The following is a 24,484-nucleotide window of genomic DNA, read 5'->3' on the forward strand; positions in this document are numbered from 1 at the left end:
CCTCTCACTGACCTTTAGTAACCTCTTTTGACACCATTTTCGATAGCAAGCAGACTTAGTGTAAAACAATACCGGTTTGCCCAATTTATATTTGAGTATTGATTTGTCAAAAATAATGAAGCTACACTGTGACGAAAATTCGATCTTAACTGTGTTTGCAATACCTACAAGTTGACCTTTAGTGACCTGTGGTCGTGCAGCGGCCAAGCTGACAACGAGAATTTAAAGACCATTTATCACGGCTATATAAAAAAGTATGTTTAATTTTTCACCTTTACGTTGATCTTTAGGAGGATCAGGTTTTAAACAATAGCTAACATCTGTGTAAATTTGAATAAATTTAAAGCACTCTTTCTTGTGGCCTAGTTTTGTTTGTCATGTGCAGTAGGATAAAATAACAGATAAAAAGTAGTTTTAGTATGTATAACTAGAAGGGTGGCTTAGCACATTTTGTCTTTGAATTTACACTATAACCTATTTTAAAACATAAATATATTTCCTATGCTTATTTTGTATTGGGTCCCATATTAGCCATCATCTTTTATAACCTTAGTTGTTTCAGCAGGCAGAAACTCATGGGTTTCAGGGAAGGGGACCCATAAATATTAAATCACTATAATCCTTTACACTTTAAATATTCTTCAAAACTAGAGTGTTGTTATTTAGATGTAACTCAAAATCCTGATGAATGGATGGTGGAACTAAGTCTACATCAAGGCCCATGTTGTGAAATGTACTGGCTTTAAATTAAAACATCATGTGTTTAGTGCAGTTTGAAAATCAAAATATTTGGCAAAAGAGTTTTTATTTATGTCACGGCCGCCAGAATATATATTCTAATAAATATGTTCACGGCCGCACAAATTCTTTTTTGTACGGTCACAAGGTTGTGCACCCCTGGTATAGCTTCTACACGGTAATGATGTGTAAACAATAAATGTACGCATGTATACCATTTATTGTGACTGATATGATAAGGCAAAATGTTCTGCGACACCAAAATTAAATTCCATAACCCCAATTGGGGTCGCGACCCACAGTTTGAGAAGCCCTGCTTTAGTCAGTACAGCCATTTTAAATATTTTACCTTTTGGGGGGCCTGTGGTGAACTGCTGGGTCATTCGGGGTCCAACTTCAGAAGGATCAAATTCGGATTAATAACTAGCATTTGTACAAATTTGAAGCACTCTTTCTTGACCAAACAATCGTTACACACAAAAAGAAAAAAATACGGACAAAAAAATATGTGTCCCCTACATGACCCATAATGAAGAAGATATATCGAATAAACTTTGTTTGGCTAAACTGTTAACTTATACTAGTCTCTCCAAACAAATGTTTAATGAACTTTTGACACAAACTAAGTCCTCTGTGTTCAACTATAACTTTTTGCCTAATTTGTGTAAAACTAAGGTATTGTTTCTGGAATTCTTTAGTCAAAAATAAAGAAGCTACGTTGTGAGAAAAGAATCATTCTTAATTGTGTTCTGCGATACCTACGAGTTGACCTTCAATGACCTCTCATCGGACATTGGCCAAACTGATAATAACCATGTATTATGGCTACTGGACACATCCAAGGTATCAAACCTTTGTCAAAACTGAAACTGCCGCACTAACATGATAAAATCACATAGCACTGCTGCACAAAAATAGCTGATTTCTAATTGACTGCCTAGTAAAATGCCCATCTCAGCATAAAACAGATACCTTCCACTCTGCATTAAACCAACACAACTGTAAACCAGAAAATCACTCCAGGGACTTTTGTCCGTCTTTCTGTCATATTATGGGCAGGAAACAAACAAGAAACCCACTGCAAACAAATATATAATTTCAATTTTCAGCATATTTTAGGACTTGTATTTCTGACCTTAATAACTGGTAAAGCTAAAAATGATCATCCTGGATGCTAATCTACACTGTGTAGATTGTCTATTTCTGACTTAGTGGAACATTTACACTAAAACCTTTATGATACGTTAATATGTTCCCTATACTTATTTTAATTGGGTCCCATATTAGCCCCTGTCTTTTATAACCTTGTTGTTTCTGCAGGCAGATACTCATGGGTCCCCACACATGCGAAGTTGTTAATAATTCATTTCAAGAGATAACCATAAGAAAGTCGGGTGTTGTAAGCAAAACACAGTGATCGAGATTGGGCTTAATCAATCATGCAATGTAAAGTGCAAACTATACAAAACAGTTTTGATTTGGACAATGCTTAAACTTTGTCCGATTTAGTACTATTTTTTAAAACAAAGAAAAGGAAAATAGTGGAACAAATGTCTGGTTGCCCTTGTAACACCACAGAAACCTTTCGTTTGTGGTGCGCTGCAACAACGTTTCAGACTTTGGGGGCTAGCGGGGTAAATACCGGGTCTATCGAGTCAAACGATACAAATGGCATCTACATAACTATATCTACCAATCTGCGCATTGCAAGAGATAACCATCAGTAAGTTTGGTGTTGTAAGAAAACCTGGTTGTCTGTTCTTGGCTTAAATAATCATGCTACTAAAAGTACAAACTATGCAAATCTGATTCAATTCACACATTGTTTGAAGTTGCCCTATTTAGTGTTCTATTTATAGGAAAGAAGGGGTAAATAGTGGGAAAATAAAGTAAATACAACATTTAACACCTACAAATAGCAAATTCTACAAACTATCCAAATTTTGTTTTATTCCGACAATGTATAAAAAACTGGTTGGGTAAATGTTAACGCTATAGGGGTTAATGGGGTAAATATTGGGACTACATGGTTAAACACAACAATTAACACCTATAAATGACAAATTCTACAAGCTGTCCAAGTTTCATTTAATTCTAATACATAATGGGGTTTAAAAATTTAATCCAAATCCACCAAACATTTATGCAAAAAGTGCATGGACAAACTTCACCAGAGAAAAAAAATCTGAGTGAAATCAAGATGCTTCCCCTTCAGGGAAGAGGACCCATAATAAACTAGCGTGGCTTAGCACATATTGCCATTGCACATACACTGTGACCTATTTCTTAGCACATATACAAACTTCACTTATTTCGTAATGGGTCTCAAATCAGCCACTGTATTATATAACCTTAGTTGTTTCTGCAAGCAGAAACCCATGGGTCCCCCATACATGCAAAGTTGTAAATAATGCATTTCATGAAATAACTGTAATAAATTTTGGTGCTATGAGTCAAAACAGGGCCAAAAAAGTCTGCAGAAATAATTATGCTATATGAGGCACAAACTACACAAGTTGCATTCAATTCGGCAATTGTTTGCAAAAATTACCAATTTTAGGGGTTAGTGGGGCAACCGGGTGAAACAAAACAATCAACACCTATAAATGGCAAAATGAACAATCTGTCTGAATTTCATCCAAGTCAGGCATTGTTTAAAAAATTCACCGATTTTAGGGGATTAGTAGGGTAAACAATGGGCTACAGGGTGAAACACAACTATAGACAGCTAATTATGGCAAAATAAACAAACTGTCCAAATTTCATCCAATTCAGACATTGTTTAAAAAATTCACCCATTTTAGGGGGCTGGTGGGGTAAATATTGGGGCTACAGGGTGAAGCACAACTATTTACAGCTTATTATGACAAAATGAACAAACTGTCCAAATTTCATCCAATTCGGACATTGTTTAAAATTTCACCCATTTTAGGGGGCTAACGAGGTAAATACTGGGGCTATCGAGTCAAACAAAACAAATGGCATGTCTACATAACCATATCTACTATCTGTGAAAATTTCATCCAAATTCACCAAAGATTTCAGGGCAAAAGTGCATGGACAAACTTCACCGGAGAAAAAAAACAAACATCAGGGAAGGGGACCCATAATGATATCAGAGGGATCCAACCAGTTGAAAAAATCCTGCTCTGGATCAGTTATTTGGTGACTTTTATCTTTATGTCTAAAAATAGCATTAACCAACAATTTTTGCACTACAGTAAGCAGGAAATTGGTGCAAGGACACACACAAAAACAAGTGTGACTAATACCTTGTCCTTTAGTAGATACAACAGGCAAATGAGTTAATGTTGTAAGACAAGATAAAGCAGAAAATGACAAATCAAATGTATGTGCTGACAAGAGTCCTTTAAAAAGTAGAGGTTGAAGTCCTTGAAATGAGTTCCATTGAAATGTCTTAACATACCTAAACAAGGATTAAATTATTATTGATAACAATTTTGGGCAGAAGAAAATCCTAAAGGAAATTATGCCTACTTTTAATTAATTTTATCTCACTAGATATCATTTTTACATATAACACAAAAAAACACATTGTTACATGGACAGTTTCTGACTGCCAAAAATTTACAGGTTGACTATGAGCACTGAAGTCAAGATAAGAAAAATCAAACAATAAAGCAAAACAAAAATGCACTAACTCATTGCAATTTAAACTCCAATTATATGTATCCAATGGCAGATGCGTTAGAATGTTCGAAATTATTTTTATACCCAATAGGTATTCGAATTCAAATTCTGACTCAAGAACTACAGCAGCAATCCAAAAAATCTGGAAAAGAATCACTTTGTAATATATATATATATATAGTATTTTTTGTATTATACATTTATTGCGCAGAAAGTTGTGTTTACCTGTAGTATTGACTGTTTTTCTATGTCCAAATCTTGTGAAATAAAACTAGATTTACTGGAAAGATACACACTGGGTTTTTCCACTTTCTCTTCTATTGATAGAGCTAAAAATTTGAAGGAATAGTATGAACAATCATTAAAGCTGATGTCATTGCATAGATAAAAAAACTAGAAGGGTGGCTTAGCACATTTTGTCGTTGCATTTACACTATAACTTATTTTGAAACATAAATATATTTCCTATGCTTATTTTGTATTGGGTCCCATATTAGCCATCGTCTTTTATAACCTTAGTTGTTTCTGCAGGCAGAAACTCATGGGTCCCCACACATGTAAAGTTAAAAATAAAGAGATAACCATAGTCCACATGCTACCCAAATTTTAGCCAATTACGACACTGTTTTATAAACTTACCCATTTTAGGGGGCTAGTAGGGTAACTAATGGGGTTTCACACTGAACTAAAAAAATATGAAACCTCAATGACTCGATCAATAGTACTGCAAAATTTCAGCCCAATCTGCCTATGTTTAAAATTTCGATCACTAGAGCTGTTTTGAGCAATAACCGTTGATGCTTCTGACGTCATATGGCTGTTAACAACCCCCTAACTGCCATGTTGCAAAAACGTTCACCAAGCAATCCACAAAGTCACAAACGAGTAACATACAACTCCTTGCCTTTGTAACACTATTGCGCCACAGAAATCTTTCGTTTGTGTTGCCCAGTTACATACAATTTACACTTTGGGGGACTTGTGGGGTAAATGTTCGGGCTACAGGACTGAACACAACAATCGACACATATAAATGGCATACTCTGCAAGCTAATTTCAGAATTTCAACCAATTCTGACACTGTTTACAAACTCACCCATTTTAGGGGGCTAGCAGGATAAATAGGGTTATCAACAAAAACAAAGTGGGATGCATATCTACATACCTATATCTACCATCTGTGTAAGTTTCAGCCAAAGGGAAGGGGACCCATAATAAACAATAACTAAAAGGTTGCTTAGCACAATATCACCAATTTTGAAATGTTTATATTTCTGTTTATACTTCTTTCCAATTGGTATCCATATTAGTCTACATTCTTTATGACCAGTATTTGTTTTTGCCTATCGGTTCCCACACATGTAAATTTAAATAACATGATTCATGAGACAACCTTGAGAAAGTTTGGTGTTGTACCATCAAACATAATAAACGAAATTCTGAAAACATAATCAAGCTATGAGAAGTACAAACTATCCAAATCTTAATTCAATCCTGACATTAGGCAGATGGGGTAAATGGTAGAGCTAAAGGGTGTAACATAACAAACTTCACTTAAAACAGCAAAAATTATCATTTTTGATTTAATTAAGAAGTTGTTTAAAATATCTCTCCCCTTTTAGATGGTTGAAGGAAGACACACAACAACTGACACTTTAAAATGGCATATTCCACAAACAAATGTCATCCACTTTTGACCTTGTTTACAAATTTTAATCATTTAAGCAGTTAGTGGGGCAAACAGTGGGGCTTCAGCCTAAAACACAACCAATGAAACCTAGAAAATGGTGTATTTTATAAGGTGCCTAAATTTCATCATTTTTAAAAAAATTTCATCATCAATGTTAGGTGGCAGGTGGAATAAATATCTAATATCTAATTGGAACATTATTACAAAAAAATTGATTTAAGCAGACACTGTTGATGCTTCTGGCATCATAAAGGTGTTAACACTCCCTGACAGTCATCTGCAAAAATAGCCACTGTTTTATGCAAGTACATGCACACAGCATTATCATATAATTGGTTGCCTTTGTGAGTTTGCTTGTTACACCACAGAACCTTATCGATTGTGATGACAAGCAGCACACAAAATGCATAAATTTTTTTGCAGTTTAGGGGTTATGGCGGTAACCACTGGGGCTAGTCAAAGTTTCATCACTCCATCGTAGATTTTATGCCCAAAATGCAAAGACAAACTCCATTGAAGTAAAAAAACAAAACAAAATTAAGATTCCTTCAGAACATAAGAATGATAACAATCATTATTTCAACATACCTTTTCCATCAGTAGCTATGCAAACATCATCAATATGCATAGGTGTTTCCAATATTTTAGACTTTAGTGTCACAGATCCAGACCGCTTGTGAGAATGAGATTTAACTGTTCGGCGTGATGACCCATTTTTATTATAAGGGATTTTTCCCAGAGCTTTATCATTCAGTTTGGAATCTGTCGCATCAGTTGAACTTGCCAACTTGAATGGATTAGTTTTTCTAAACAATTTCTACTACAAATTATATGATTAAAAAGACGGTATCCTATTAAAATACACTAACCGTTTTAATTGTGACCTAATATAAATTTTACAATACTTGTTTAAATATGGCAATAGCAAACACAAATGTTTAAAACCTAAATATTAATTGTTTCTATGTTTTAGTGTTTTGTTTTTACCTTGAAACTACTCCGCTTTTCGTTCTTGAAAAACATTTCAATATGGCATCACATGAATGCTGAAGTGTTTGTAAAATTTCAACCTTTAGGCTTTGCAATTTATAATTACTTTCAGAATGCGCCAGTGATAAAGAATAGGCAATAGAACAAATATTTTTGGGGGACAGAGGAATTCCAATTGCACGAAACACCTTGAAAAACAAACATAACTGGTGTGTTGATTTCTAATACAGACATCTTCAAATAACTGTTTCAAGTTTTTGTTGTATAAATCTACAATAGCTATCAAAGAGTCTAAAGGTTTATGTTTTCCTTTGTACCAGTTGTTCTGGGTTTATTTTGCTTTGCACATTTAGCAATTGCACATACACTAAGACCTACTTTTTTATGTTAATATATTCCCTATCCTTTTTTTATTTTGCGACCCATATTAGTAACTGTTTTTTAACCTTAGTTTGTTCATGGGTCTTCACAAATACAAAGCTGTAAATAATGGATTTCAAGTGATAGCCATGAAAAAGCTTAGTGTTCTAAGGTCAAACACAGTGATCGGTACTATGCTCAAATAAATATTCTATATAAAGTACAAACTATCTAAATCTTATTTAATTGAAACAAGAAATTTGTCCAATTTCAAATCTTGGGCTACAGGGTTAAACACAATATTTTACAACCCAAAATAGCTTCCAAAGGATTAAAATAATCTTGCAAAACACCAAAAGGAAAGTTGGCAAAAAGTAAACAAGCTCACACTCAACTGCTGTACTGTACTTAAGTGGCAACAGGCCCAAGCAATGACATTATTACACAACAAGAAACGAAGCAAATCACAATGGAACATTCGAACTGAGGATAGTAGATAATTACTTTCACAAAAAAGCTATTACTCCTGTTGTATAAAGCCAGTGATTTTGAAAAGGTGTTGTATGGAAAACTAATCAAACTAACAAATTTCTTGAGGAACACCAAACAATTTCAAACTTCATGGCAGAAAAACAAACCTAAATGGGTATAATCAGATTTTGTCCCCTTCAGGGAAGGGGACTCATAACTAAATACCTACTTGTAAACTGCGACACCTGTAATGTACTGGTATCGCATGAATTGAGAAATGTATTGCTAGTTTCGACAGTTTTTCACTCAAAGTCATATCCGGCACCTGAAAATACATTAATTAATGTAAAGAAATGTATTGTGGTAATTATGGGTCCTGTTTCCCAAAAACAATATGTGTCCCCTACATATTGTTTTTGTCCATATTTTTTATTGTTTATTTGTTTTTTCTGTGTAACAATTGTTTGTTCCATACGTTTGGTGAGGAAAAAGTGCTACAGACATATTTAAATTTGCACACATGTTAGTAGGTTACCCAAATTTGATCCTTTTTGACCCTGAAGGACCCGAAATTGACCCTGAAGTACCCAGTCTTTCACCCACAGGCCCCCAAAATGTGAAATTTCAACATGGCTCTAATAACTAAAGTACATGATCTATAAGTTTAATACTTATGTTAATTGGCACATTGTAAAAGTATTTTGCAACTTTTAGTTAGATTCACTCATTTTTCACTCCTTAACTTCAAAATATTAGTTTTTAAGTATACCAGTCTCAAATAAAAATAAGCCGGAATGTTCTGAAATTTTAAGCAGTTGTTTTTTATTTACAATTTTAGCGTGATCGGTCCAGTGGTTATCATTGCAGCCACAAATATGTAAACCTTCACGCATTATAGCAAAAATCCCAAGAGAGTGACCCACTGATGTGCAATTGGGGCGGTTTACTGCAGAGCGGGAGGTCTCTGCTTTGCTTCATGCATGGTCAGGCGCCTTTTCGGTGATAATAAATCAGATGTTTTAGCAAATCAATGCTATATAGTGTTTTAAGGTTAGCAAGCATATTTTTAGTTTTGTCAAAGGTTTCATCCCTTGATGATTTAAATTCAAACAGTTCTTTGGTTCATTATATCTCCGGCAAAACGTTGTTGGTTAACATTAAGGTCAATGCAGAAGGGTGGATTATCAATATTACCATTGCACATACACCATAACCTATTTTAAATGGATAACACATTCCCTATGCTGATTTTATATCGAGTCTTTGCCTTTCATGAAAGGGGGACCCATAATTTTCCATTTTAGTTGTCTAGTGGGGTAAATGTTGGGGCTAGAAATCAAAGAAATGGCCCATCTACCATCTGTAAAAGTTTCATTAAAATCCATCACAAATTTTATGCCAAAAGTGCATTGACAAACTTCACCAGAGACAAAAAGAAAAAAAACGAGAACGGTGGCTTTGCACATTGTACATACACATAACCTATTTTAAAACGCCATTACAGACAAATACGGTTAATCACATACCGGTTAATCCTATGATCTGTTTAATTGCATAAAAATCCCAAACCACAGCCCTCAGTTCATTCAGAAAATCATCTGGTTAATCACATACCGGTTGAGAGCGATAACCTCATTGATTTTAAACGAAACATGTGATTAACCAAATTGATGATTTCTATGTGAAAGTCGAGTTTTTTAAAAGGAAAATGATGGTATGATAGTGAAATCAACCGGTCTGTGTGCAACTTTAACTGGTATATCCTATTGTGCACGTCTCCACTGAAGCAACATTTTACAGCTCAATTGACTTCTGTTGAACTGCCAATTGATGTAAAAGGAAGACCAACGATAACTGCGCATTAAGTTTTTAAAACAACTATTGCACTATACAGCTAATCCCAGAATAGCAGCGCAACGTTCGAACGACTGTGTGTGGTTGCTCTTGAATAAATTAAAAATGTTGCAAACATTTCTGGAAGACCATATCTACCACATGTAAAAGTTTCATCCAAATCCATCAAAGATTTCATGCCAAAAGTGCATAGACAAACTTCACTGGAGAAAAAAGAAATAAAAAAACATAGTGAAATCAAGATGTGTCTCTTCAGGGAAGGGGACCCATAATTAGTTGTAAACATGAGAAAGAAAACCAATATATTCAATGCCTACAAAAATTTAACCTTTAGCCGTGATGGTGATGGATAAAGTGTGTTTGAAACTTGAAACAGTTAAACCGTCTTTGATAAAACCTAAATATTAAAAAGATTTGGCATATTTCACAAATAATTTTTACTGTGTTGTGCAACACTAATAACCTGCAAAAACATCTCATGCAGTAGCCAAATGAACAATTCCATGTAACGATTTACTATGTACATCATTTGACCTACTAACATGATTGTTTTACCAAGCAAAAACAAATGGGTCTCCACACATTCAATTATGCTAATTCATAACATTATTAATAAGTAGTTACTATTTTTAGATTTCCAAAGGAAAAATTTGTAAAAAGAATCAACCTAAAATTTGAAAGTTTTTGTCCATATTCTTTTTATATCATTGTAATGTACATTTACGACAGTAGTAAAAAAATATAGGAAAAAGTACTCCAAATCTCTAGCTTTAGCCTCTCGCCATGTGGCCATGAGCCAAGCCTAATAAAAGTTGAATGACCATTTGACCAGGTTATCGGTAGCACACAGTTAATCCTTTCTATTCAACAACAACGTTTTGCCTATATTATACTAAAACCAGAGTACTGTTTTTGCAGTTTATTTCATGTCAAAATTAAGAAGCCATGATGTGACATTGGTATGACAAAACATTCTTAAGTCTGTTGACAAGATTAATTTATGTAAAAATGAAGAAGCTATGTTGTTGTACAGATGCAACAAATCATTCTTAACTGTGTTTTGCAAATTGGAATATGATTATGACAACCTGTCACAACCTCCTGTCATGTGATAGCCAAGCGCAAACAACCCATTAATCAATCACTTCCATTGTTCCAGTGGAAATTGAGTAGCTATCAGGGCGTAGAGGCGCTTAAACACGTATTTGGGGTAGTAACTTTAAACAACAAACACCATCCAAACAATTATCATTTCAGCACATTTAAACCTGAAAACAAACATTGGGGGTTTAAGTGGTGAAAAATGAGTGAATCCAACATAAAGTTTCAAAATACTTAAATGCACCAACCTACAAATAAGAAAATTCTTGATCATTTACTTTGGTAAGTATAGTCGATTTAAAACATTTACAATTTTTAAGTAAACTGCTGGTCATCTGGTATCAAACCTAATACCTACTTAACTAACTAACTAACTAACTAATGAATGACGTACAGACAAGAAGTTGTAACAAAAAACAAAACAAACTAGAAGGGTGGCTTAGCACATTTTGTCGTTGCACATACACTATAACCGATATTAAAACATTAATACATTTCCTATGCTTATTTTGTTTTGGGTCCCACATTAACTATCGTATTTTATAACGTTAGTTGTTTCTGCAGGCAGAAACTCATGAGTCCCCACACATGCAAAGTTGAAAATAATGCATTTCAAGAGATAACCATGTGAAAGTTGGGTGTAAAGAAGGAGTAAATAGTGGTGTAATGGTGTAAAACAAAAAATAGACACCTATGAACAGCAAATTTTACAAGCTGTCCAATTTTCATTCAATTTAAACATTGTTAAAAGGGTCACCCAATTTCCAGTTGGTTAAATTGTGGTGCTACAGGGCAAATTATAACATTTGAGGACTTAAAATAGTACCTTCAATAAAGTTTGCAAATTTTATTGGGACGTTTTTTAAAAAAAATCACTTATTTTAGGGGGCTAGTTGAGTAAATGTTACAAAGTAAAACACATTAATCGAAACCTACAAATAGCATAGTCCACACGCTACCCAAATTTTGCCTATTCCGACACTGTTTAATAAACTCACCCATAATAGGGTACTAGTGGGGTAACTAATAGGGTTCGACAAACAAACTAAAAAATATGAAACCTCAATGACTCAATCAATAGTTCTGCACAATTTTAGCCCAATCCACCAATGTTTAAAATTTCGACCACTACAGGTATTTTAAGCAACAACCCTTAATGTTTCTGACGTCATAGGGCTGTTAACAACCCCCTAACTGCCATGGCACAAAAATGTCCACCAAGCAACCCATAAAGTCACAAACGAGTAACATACAACTGGTTGCCCTTGTAATACTATGGCGCCACATAAATCTTTCTTTGGGGTGTCCAGTAACATACAAATACATTTTACACTTTAGGGGCTTGTGGGGTAAATATTCAGGCTACAGGGTTGAACACAACAATCGACACCTATAAATGGCATACTCTACAAGCTATCCAAATTTTAGCCAATTCTGACACTGTTTAAAAACTCACCCATTTTAGAGGGCTAGCGGGGTAAATACTGGAGTTATCAACAAAAACAAAGTGGGGTGCAAATTTACATAACTATATCTACCATCTGTATAAGTTTCAGCCACATCCACCAAACATTTGATGGCAAAACGAGTCGGACAAACTTTGCGGAAAAAAACCCCATTTTAGGGGGCTAGTGGGGTAAATACTAAGGTTATCAACAAAAACAAAGTGGGATAAACATCTACATAACTATATCTACCATCTGTGTAAATTTCATGGAAGGGGACCCATAAATATTTCGGACAAAAAGGGTAAAACCAGCGAAAAGTTACAAAATGCTTAAATCGGACATTGTTTAAAAGAACTAGAAGAGTGGCTTTCTGATATACTTCCATTTTATATATTCTATTCTATATTTACCAATTTACTATACACATCATTTGATCTACACATATGATTGTTTTTGTAAACAAAAACTAATGGGTCCCCATACGCGTGTTTGTGCGGATTTACCGTAAACAAATGTTACGGTGATTTTTAGATTCTTAAGGACAAATTTTTAGAAAGAATTAACCCAATGATAAAAAAAGTATTCTTTTTGCACTATTATTGTCATATAATTACAACAACATTAAAAAAACAATACAAATACTTTTAGTCTCTTGCTTCGACCCAGATATTGTCGTCCAAGGTCGGGTTTTAAACAAATTTTCCCACAAAGCCTTAATAGTTATACAGACACTATAAATTAAACAGCCATTTGCTGCACAGGTATACATAACAAATTGTTTTTTACTTAACCTTGTTTCTCAAAACGACTACCATTGAGCTTTAGTAACCTCTCACTGACCTTTAGTAACCTCTTTTGACACCATTTTCAATAGCAAGCAGACTTAGTGTAAAACAATACCGGTTTGCCTAATTTATATTTGAGTATTGATTTGTCAAAAATAATGAAGCTACGTTGTGACGAAAATTCGATCTTAACTGTGTTTGCAATACCTACAAGTTGACCTTTAGTGACCTGTGGTCATGCGGCGGCCAAGCTGACAACGAGAATGTAAAGACCATTTATCACGGTTATAAAAAGAAATTATGTTTATTTTTTCACCTTTATGTTGATCAACAATGTTTTGCTTGACATTTACAAAACCGAAGCACTTTTATCGAATTTAAATTACGTCTTAGGCGTAAAACGTTCAATGAAAGTGCGAGTGATAACTTATAAAACAACATGGCATTTCTGCGCAAAAACAGCTGATTTCTAATCACTGAAAAGACTGTCTCTTAAACCGTCAAGCTGATCCCTCCCGCTCTGCACTAAACTGTTTTAATCGTAAACCAGTGAATGACTCCCCTGGGACTTCTGTCTGACTGACAGTGTACACAAACTATGGGCTGTAAAAGTCATTATTTGGCCGATTAAGGCAAATTTTTGAATACTAAACGAGTAAACTACTGCAAACAATTGTTTGAAATTTCAGCACATTAGGGCTTGCATTTCTGGCCTAAAACCAAATAAGATTATTTTGGGATTTAAGGGTTGACAATTATTTCGGGGTTAAAGGGGTGAAAAATGGGTAAATCCAATAAAAAATTAGAAAAGTATTTAGAATACCTTACACTGCACCAACCAACAAAGCATGAAACTCTTAGATCATGTACTTTAGTCACTACAGCCGTTTTCAAAATGTTACGTTTTGGGGACTTGTGGGTGAACCGCTGGGTCATTTGGGGTCAAACTTTAGGAGGATCAGGTTTTAAACAATAGCTAACATCTGTGTAAATTTGAAACACTCTTTCTTGGCCAAATGCGTTTGACAAACCAGCGTTAGACAGAAACGAATATTTTGGGGTTTAAGGGATAAAAATTGATAAATCCTGTTAAAACTTAGAATTTTTTTTAGAAAACATAACATTGCACCAACCAACAGAGCACATAACTCCTAGATGATGTAGTTTAGTCAGTATATCCGTTTTAAAATTTTTAAGTTTTGGGGTCCTGCGGGTGAACCGCTGGGTCATTCGGAGTCAAACTTCAGGAAGATCAAATTTCGATTAATATGTAACATCTGTCCAAATTTTAATAAATTTGGAGCACTCTTTCTTGACCAAATGCGTTTAACAAACCAGCGGTAGACAGAAAAAAAAATACGGACAAAAACAATATGTGTCCCCTTCATAGAAGGAAGAAGGGGGTCCATAATAATTTTCATGGAAGGGGACCCATAATAGTTACCTTGCAAAAACCAACTAAGTATGAATTTTGTGTTCAGCTATACATACAGGACAAATCAATGTTCGACAGAAAAAAAACAAGAATAAACATGATACATGACTTCCTTTCAAATAATTGGACCCATCACAATAAATTTAATGGCTAGGGTAATAACTATATTTTCTCAGAATCAGAAATTTAGACATTTTCATTGCAAATTAAGTTTTGTAACAATAACATCTTACCAACTGGTTAAAAACCACCAGAAGTTTACACACAAAGAGAGCAAGTTCTTCCTCTCCTTTTAGTCTTGTATTGTTTAGGGCCATTGTAGGGAGTATATCATCACATGGCCACGTCTGCTTGTTTCTGAATTGGTTTAAAAAAACATCTTTAAATTTAAAGACTACAAAACTAAAAAAAAAACCTAAGTTAGTTTGAAACAAGAAATAAAGCATTCATATATGTTTCCAATTTATATATTCTTTACCATTTTTGGTAAATAACATGTGCTATGATAAGAATGGATATTGATCTATTACATCTTTATTAGCATTTATAAACAAGTAAAATGCAAAATCTAACTATAATTTCATCTTATACCACAATCTATACACATGAAAGTACTAAATTGGAATGTAATACATCCTTAAAACCACAATACAATACTAAAATACCGTCTTTTTCCGTGCATAATACGCACCCTAAAAATGGCATGTCGATGCTGGAAAAAAGCCTGTACCCATGTATAATACGCACCCAAATTTTGACTCTCACTTAAGTCCGTAAACGTTAAATTATTTCAGAAAAAATATCATCTTTGGGAACAATTAGATGTTATTCTGCCGGTCGGTATCATTGTGCATGCGCTAGCAAACTCGATAGCAAAGAAATGTTTCGGATTTGTGTAGGGTACATTGTGACAGCAAACGAGCAGGTGATTGAGCAAGCGTCTGATACGAGAGCATTGTGTTCGTATGGAGCGTGTCTGAAGTGAACAGCAGAGAAGAAAGGAACAAGGCAAAGCGTTGTGAAATAAAATATTACCTGTAATACGCATTTTGTTATTTGCTGATTGTATTAAACTATCGCATTCATTGTCAGTCAAGAAGAGAAGAGGGCTATTATCCTTCTTTGGCGAAATGACAAGAGCACAGAACAAACACACTATTGTTCTTTCAGTATTTATTCAACCCAACAGTATCACACTAGCTTGAACATATCACATTGACACAGACAAATCAATTACATCAAAGAGTCAACCTGCCACTATGTACAATTGCAGCTACCTGCCACCTTTCACTATCAAAGTGGACCTGCCACCCTACCATCTTACTTACTGAAGATAATCCTCTTAAAGCTTCTTGCACCCCAATGTAACGCGTTCTTGCACCTCAATAATTGCTGTCCCGAGTACTACTTAACACATTCTTTCACAACATGGCAATAAGAGGACAATACATAAATCAATACTCTAAAATCCATTGAACGAATCGTCAGAGTCTGAATCTGACTCTTTGAAGAAGTTTTGCAAAGCTTGCAGCTGATTCTGATCATCAACGTACATCTCCTCATCCAGTACGCAATCCTCATCTTCCTCCTCCTCCTCTTCCATAGCCCGCGGTGCAACCGGATCCTCCCATAGAATGTCATCTTCGGTGCCATCCATTTTGTTTGTGAGGCAGCACTTTTGGAATCCCTTGATGATGATGTTGGGATCAAGCTCTTCACACGCTTCCTTAATCCAAGTGGCTATGGTCAGGAGGTCCACATTCTTTAAATTACCTTCTGCTGTGAACTGGTGTTGCCCACTCGCCATCCACTCATTCCATCGCCGCCGCATGGATGTCTTGAAAGGTTTGTTGCAGGAGACATCCAATACCTGCAACTGTGATGTCATACCACCGGGAATTATCACGAGATCCGTTCTGTTTTCTTGTAAGATGTCCTTGATGGCTGGCATCCTGTGGCAGCAGAAGGCATCCAACACAAGCATTTTTCTTTTGATGGATGGATTTGCGCACCAGACAGTCTTCAGCCAGTCTTTAGTCAGTGCCTCGTCCATCCATCCTTTGCTCTGGCACCTGACAATCACACCAGAAGGCCACACTACGTTCTTAGGAAGGGGTTTTTCTTTTGAATATTATATAGGGTCGCATTTTCTTCCCATCCCCATATGCACCTAGCATAACAGTGAACCTGTTCTTTTTGTTCCCAGACGATTTAATTGTTACAGTGTCTGTTCCTTTGAAAGCCATGGTCTGATTTGCCAGTAAATCAAACGTGAGTGGAGTCTGATCAGCATTAGCAATATCCTTTACCTCGTAGTCATAATCCTTTCTTAATCCAATTACATATTTCTGAAACTCTGACAGCTTATCCTCATAGTCCTGTGGTAATTTTTGCGCCACTGAAGTACTCCTCCTAATTGAAATGTCATTGCACCTCATAAATAAGTAGCACCACTTTGGAGAGTCTCTGAAGTTTGAATCTGGGTGGTCTCTTTTTATCCATTTCATAGTCAAAATTCTAATCTCAATAGTGCCGATGGCTATTCCACCAGCTCTTCTTTCCCTATGAACTCCACTCATTGTTCCTCGACATCTGGATACTGTGCTTTCTTTCCTCTTCAAGGTGCTCTTGCTGAAGCCTTCGCTGTATCAATTTGATTTTTTTTCTTCCTCCAGAGTCTTATGTTTGTTTCATTGACATCAAATTTCCGCGCAGCTGCCCTATTGCCTAATTTTTCTGCCACTTCAATGACTTTCTTTTGAAATGCTATACTATAACTTCTTGATGAAACTGCTAATTAAACTTTGAAACTAATAGGTAGAAAACGGAACTCTCGGTCTTTATATAGCTGACATGTCTTGCGCATCGGATCCGAATTTCCGCCGCCCAGTTCGAATATCTAGCGCCATCTAGGTGTCAATTTTTAAACTAGTACTGTAATGGCGGCCTTCATATGATATCCGGTCTGCGATGGAGATTAAAAAACAAACAATATTTGACAATAACACACCATCAAGGCACCATCGCATCAAACGATGTGTCGTCAATTATGAATTTTACTGACTAAGTGTGTTGGGCAGGATGGCTGAATGTGATGCGCGATTGACAACAAAAAGAAGAAAGGTGTTTCAAGTTTTATTTCGAGGGAGGGTTTCTTCAAAAATTGTTGTATCCATGCATAATGCGCACCCCAGATTTTAGGACAATAAATTAATTCAATTTTGCGCATTATGCATGGAAAAAGACGGTAATGGTTTTCCTATATATTGCCAGTTTATATATACTACATCATATTTAACGATGTATCACATATACCATTAATATTTATAATGGATATATATTAGGCACCTATGCTTGCAGAAACCAACATAATGGTTTCTGCAAGCATAATCTAATGGGTCCCCACACATATGCGATTTGGTAACAGTAAAAATAGGGCACAGTCATTGTTAGATATTTACCATTTTACTATACACATCATTTGATCTACACATATGATTGTTTTTGCAAGCAAAAACGAATGGATCCCCACACGCGCGTTTGTGCGGATTTATGGTAAACAAACATTCTGGTTATTTTTAGATTCTTAAGGAAAAACTTCAACAACTTTAGCCTGACCCAACTTTAAAAGTTTTGTCAGTATTCTTTTTGCATCATTATTGTCTTATAATTACAAAACAACAGTGAATAAGAACAGGAAAAATACTTTCAATTAAATCTCATGCTTTGACCTTGATATTGTCGTTCAAGGTCAGTTTTTAAACACTATTTTCCAAAACTTAAAATGTGCTAGATAACTTAATAAAACGACATAGCATAGCTGCGCAAAAACAGCTGATTTCTAATCACCAACACGACTGTCTCGTAAAACGTCCGTCTGGACATCAAGCTGAGCATTCCCGCTGCATTCACCCCCCTTAATCGTAAACAAGTGAATTACTACCTTGAGAGTTGAGACTTCTATCTGACTGACAGTGTACACATATTATGGGCTGTAAAAGTAACTAGAAGGGTGGCTTAGCACATTTTGTTGTTGCATTTACATTATAACCTATTTTAAAACATTAACATATTTCCTATGCTTATTTTGTATTGGGTCCCATATTAGCCATCGTCTTTTATAACCTTAGTCGTTTCTGCAGGCAGAAACTCATGGGTCCCCACACATGCAAAGTTATAAATAATGCATTTCAAGAGATAACCATGTGAAAGTTTGGTGTTGTAAGGTAAAACACAGTGATCTGCACTGGTCCTAAATAATAATACAATGTAGAGTGCAAACTATATAAATTTAGATTCACCCCAGATATTGTGTTAAGTATGTCCTATTTAACATTCTTTTTCAAAGATGGACACCTATGAATAGCAAATTCAAACTGTCCAATTTTCATTCAATTCGAACATTGTTAAAAGGGTCACCCATTTTAGGGATTAGTTGGTTAAGTTGTGGTGCTACAAGGCAAAACATAATATTTGAGGACTTGGTACAGTGGTTCTTAACCTTTTTTCCTTGCTGCACCCCTTTCAAATCACTAACCAATTTTCGCACCCCCTTTCAAATCACTAACCAATTTTCGCTCCCCCTTCTGTAATTGCTTAAATAGAATAGACCTAACCAACCTTAATGATTCAGCATCCCCGCACCCCCTAGGAACAGTTCTCGCACCCCTTGGGGGTGCGTGCACCCCAGGTTAAGAACCCCTGACTTAGTATGTTCAAGAAACTTTGCAAATTTTATATAATTAGGACGTTTTTAAAAAGTTCATTTAGTTTAGGGGGCTAGTTTAGTAAATGTTGGGGCTACAAGGTAAAACACATCAATCGAAACCTACAAATAGCATAGTCCACATGCTACCTAAATTTTAGCTAATCCAGACAATGTTTAAAAAACTCATCCATTTTAGGGGGCTAGTGGGGTAACTAATGTGGTCCGACACACAAACTAAAAAAATATGAAACCTCAATGACTCAATCAATAGTACTGCAAAATTTCAGCCCAATCCGCCAATGTTTAAAATTTCAACCACTAGAGGTGTTTTGAGCAACAACTGTTAATGTTTCTGACGTCATAGGGCTGTTAACAAGCCCACCAAGCAACCCACAAAGTCGCAAACAAGTAACATACAAGTGGTTGCCCTTGTAACACTATTGAGCAACAGAAATCTTTCGTTTGTGGTGCCCAGTAACATACAAATACGTTTTACACTTTGGGGGCTCTGTGGGGTAAATGTTAGGGCTACAGGGTTGAACAGAACAATCGACACCTATAATTGGCATACTTTACAAGCTATCCAAATTTCAGCCAATTCTGACACTGTTTAAACTAGAAGGGTGGCTTAGCACATTTTGTTGTTGCATTTACACTATACCCTTTTTTAAAACATTAATATATTTCCTATGCTTATTTTGTATTGGGTCCCATATTAGCCATCGTCTTTTATAACCTTAGTCGTTTCAGCAGGCAAAAACTCATGGGTCCCCACACACGCAAAGTTGAAAATAATGCAATTCAAGAGATAACCATGGGAAAGTCGGGTGTTGTAAGGTAAAACACAGTGATCGGCACTGGGCTTAAATAATAATACTATGTAGAATACAAACTCTGAAATTAGATTCACCCCAGATATTGTTTGAAGTATGTCCTATATAACTTTTGAAAACTGACACCATTTGACCGACTAACATGATTGTTTTTGCAAGCAAAAGCGAATGGCTTCCAATAGACATGCAAACACGGATTGATATTAGTATAAATATGGTGTAAATATGTTTAGATTCAGAAGGACAAACTAAAAGAAAGCAATGACCTCCAAAAAAACTTAGTCGGTTTTTTTGCATCATTATAATACTATACAACAAGTTATAAACAGACCAGGAAAAAAATACTCTCAAACCTCAACATTTGATCCTTAGATTATCTCTTATTATTGCTGTCCAAACTTTGTGTTAAAACAGTTATAACTTATCCAGAAAGTATTACAAACACAGATGCATTTAAAAATCCTTATTGTGGAAAAGGTATGCCATATTGCTCTTAACTTTGTTCTGAAATATGGTTTTGTTGACCTGCAACAGCATCTAAAAGGATGGCTTAGCAAAGTTTCCCTTTGCATCTACTCTATGGCCTACTTTGAAACAATAATATGTTCCCTACACATTTTGTATTGAGTCCCATATAAGTCACTGTTTTTATAACCTTAGTTTGTTTTGGCAGACAGAAACTCATGGGTCATGGTTAAAAATAATGCATTTCAAGGGACAACCATAAATAGGAAATTCTACAAGCTGTCTATCATCTAGTTCATAACTTTACAAGAGCCAGCAGGGTGAATTGTGGGACTTACAGAGTTAAACACAACAATCGTTGACTTAAAAAGCCTGTTCTATAAACTGTTTACAATCCATTCAATTCAAATAATATTTAAATGCTGTGGCACACTTGTGTGCCATGAGAGATCTCCAAGTGTGCCATGAAATATTTTTTCTATTTTAAAGTGCAAAAGTTTTCTGTTTTTTAGGACTTGATGATGAAATACGGGCTTGCCCGACAATGGTTGTATACTCACATTTTTCCTTTTTTGTCATAAAAAGCAATCTGACTGCCCAAAATAAAGTTTCTTTTGAGACATTTTGTGTGATTGGCATGCAAGTGTGTAGTGAAAAAAAATTTGTTTGTTAATGCGCCAAATGCTGAAAGAGTTTGAGAACCACTGGTCTACAGGCTAAACACAGCAATCGGCTCCTATAAATGTAAATATCCAAATTTTATTCCATTCATACAACGTTTTAAAATTCACCTATTTTAGGGGGCTAGCGAGGTAAAAGTAGGGTTGTTGGGTCAAACAAACAAATGAAAAACATCAACATCAACACCAGTGTTTCTCAACCTTTTTTCTTGTACCGCCCCTTTTACGTGTTCGTAATTTATAAATGCCCCCCTTAAAACTGACAAAAATCAAAACGAATTTTTCCACAAACAATACCAATGTGATAATTAAGATCCGACTGTTTAATGAGCTATGTTTTAGCATTTAATCATAAATATTTTGATGGTCAATTCAACATGATACCACTGACTACAGACAGCGCTCATTGCTTTTAGCTTGGTTCCTGTGATGGGCCAAAACCGCAATTGTTTTGTTTGGTCGAGCACCAAGCTCCTCACGTTAACACTCGGTGTATTGTGATGTCACAAACATTTCCAATTCCATGTTTTACTTTTTTAAGGCCCCCTTTTTAGGATATATAGGTCCTTTCTGCATAACACGTAAAGAGAGCCAACGCCAAGCGAAACACCAACGTTTTTTTATGTAACAAATTGCAACTGAGATTGTTAACACTATTTGATGCTTTTTTAACAGTCACTTTTATTCTTGGGTACCCTCCTTCTATACGCCAGCAGTAAACCAAGTTCAATTGAGATGCCACAAAAACCGTTGATGGCTTGCCTTTTACATTATTGTGTAATAAGCAAGTAATCAATTCGTAGTACGGTCTTGTAGTGATTGTCTAACACATGGATCACCAAACTTTTTCGCTGCAGGCCGGATAACATTAAAAATATCTTGTGAGGGCCACATAGGTTGCAAGCCCTAACGCGCGCCTTTCCGGGACCAACAAAAGTGCAATATTTATTAAAGTCAGATCGTGCTACTGTCAAATAGTCAAATTGTTTTGAAAATTATAGGATCTCTTCCACAGGCAAAACTCATTTGTTCCATCACAGTTAACAATAGAAAGCTGTTTGTTCGCATACAATAATGAAGGCATTGATAGTTTTAGTTTGGTCTGTGATAAAACAAACAACTTTTGGATCATCATATACGTTCTGTAAAATTAGGTGAACTTAGTCCTATATGTTGATGCAGCAATACTTTTACAATACATTAACCTTTAACGTTTAACTCAAGCTTTAGTTTTTCCAAGATATATATTAGGATCAAACACTCGTGCAGGCCGCATGAAATGACGTCGTAGTTTGGTGACCCCTGGTCTAACGGCTTAGTTAAAAAATCGCGATGCTCAGTACCAAGTACTTGGGTTCTAGCTCGGCTCGGTCAAGCACAAGTCAATTGCTACCTGCAAATTTGGCTTTCAAAGCACAGACAAGCCCCGACAAATGACGCATTGTGATCTGTATAAAATGCATTGTGACATCACCATCAAAAACACGCAGCAAACAAAGTATTCACTGTACATTACACAATACAGTGAATAGTCAAATCTACTTTTACTGATCGATGATGGAAGATATGACAAAGTGACTTTCACGTTTTGTTATGTTTTACCTGTTTTCCCAGCGCCCCCCAATCACCCAATTATTTTCCACCGCCCCCTTAGTGAGAGCAAACGCCCCCAGGGGGGCGCTGGCGCCCCCGTTGAGAACTACTGATCTACACGATCATATCTACCATCTGTAAAAGGTTCATCCAAATGGAAAAATACCCTGATGAAGTGTGATTTCTTGAACAAGGATGGTGGAACTCAGTGTACTTCAAGGCCCATGTTGTGAAATGTACTGGATTTTAATTAAAACATCAGAACACTACTGTGCCAATGAAAAACAATAAACTATAATTTTATTCATATTAAGGGGCTAGTGGGGTAAATACTGGGGCTATCAAGTCAAATGAAACAGATGACACATCTACAAGACTACATCTACCAACTGTAGAAGTTTCATCCAAATTTACCAAAGATATCATTCCAAAAGTGCATGGACAAACTTCACTGGAGAAAAATGAAAAATAATTGAGTGAGTTTAAGATGCGTTCCCAGGGAAGGGGAATAGGGTTTCTCAAATTCGCCAGTCTGGCTTATCCCGGGATTCCGGGACAAAAATAACCTTAATCCTGGGATCCCGGGATTTTATTAGATTTTTGTTTAATTTATGACATTTGTTTGTTTGTTACATTTTTTTTAGTGGGCCGGCAAAGCATAAATGCATTATGTTTAGAGTCTGCCATCGAGCTGCCTGTTATATTCCAAGTTGATTGAATCTGTTTTTGTTAAATCTTTTTTTAAATTAAAAATCTTTTTTTAAATTGAAATCATTTTTCGATTTAGGCGGTTCGTGAGTTCAATTTAGTTGAACCCATCAGGTCCACTGGATTGGGGCAATGCCGCTCAAGTTTCTTGTTTAGAGAAATAATGTTACCGAGATAGGATTAGAACCCCCAACCTTGTGGCACAAGTCAATGGTGCTATAACCACTCGGCCTCTTGGCATTTTGCCTTGTTAAGAAGAGTGAATAACCACTACAAGTCGCTTAATTACAGCTGCTCTATCATTAATGTAAATCAAACAAAAGAGTACATGAAATCCGGATATACTTAAATGAAACCTACACGATAAAACAAATGAAGTAACGAACTTTAACGAAGCATACTGCAAATGATTAAGAAATATTTTTATCATAAGATGAAGGGGACCCATAAATAAACAGCCCAGCTGCAGAGAATGCCCTTTCTGACTTGCTTGAAGTTGGTGGAAGTGTATTCAAAGCCTCATTTAGAAAACAAATATTTTTTGTCCTTTTCCCAGTTACCTCAAACATTTCAAATTCATGTTGAAGGTGCTTCACAGCAGAGCTAGAATCTAACGGTTCAGCCTTTTCAACCACAGCTGACTTAATTGTGGCGTCGAGTTTCTCAGCGAGGCTCATCGAAGATGGATGGATTTGCTGATCTTCTTCTGCACTTAAAGATAACTCTGCTTCATCGGCAAGTGTGTAAGACAGACGAGAAAGCATCTTCTTTGCCAACGTTATTAGTGTTGTCTTCTCGGGGAGAAGTGACAAGCTACTTTCATCCTGCCTTTTGTACCTCTTTCCACTCTTTAGGTCAGGGGTGGCCAACCGGTCAAAGCCTAAGAGCCATATTTATTATTGTGTTACCACAAAGAGCCACATTATACACATAAGCACATATGTTTAATGGCTCGTCCCTTCCTCACACACAGA

At 35.8% G+C, this 24,484-nt stretch overlaps 1 protein-coding gene across 7 annotated transcripts in view; it reads right to left on the reverse strand.

Annotated features, from left to right (window-relative positions):
• The window catches only part of LOC145239300 (protein furry homolog-like), a 165,299-nt gene that overhangs the window by 49,100 nt on the left and 91,715 nt on the right, over positions 1-24,484 (reverse strand). For all 7 annotated transcript variants that reach the window (XM_080102607.1, XM_080102608.1, XM_080102605.1 and 4 more), the window contains 7 exons: positions 14,757-14,880; positions 8,130-8,225; positions 7,067-7,257; positions 6,668-6,885; positions 4,615-4,718; positions 4,401-4,531; positions 4,011-4,165 (listed from right to left, as the gene is read on the reverse strand). In XM_080102607.1, the coding sequence (XP_079958733.1) occupies positions 4,011-4,165; positions 4,401-4,531; positions 4,615-4,718; positions 6,668-6,885; positions 7,067-7,257; positions 8,130-8,225; positions 14,757-14,880 (1,019 nt within the window). The remainder of the gene's footprint in view (positions 1-4,010; positions 4,166-4,400; positions 4,532-4,614; positions 4,719-6,667; positions 6,886-7,066; positions 7,258-8,129; positions 8,226-14,756; positions 14,881-24,484) is intronic.

Source organism: Phallusia mammillata, chromosome 7 (assembly GCF_965637545.1).
Source record: "Phallusia mammillata chromosome 7, kaPhaMamm4.hap1.1, whole genome shotgun sequence".
Classification (NCBI taxonomy): Eukaryota; Metazoa; Chordata; class Ascidiacea; order Phlebobranchia; family Ascidiidae; genus Phallusia; species Phallusia mammillata.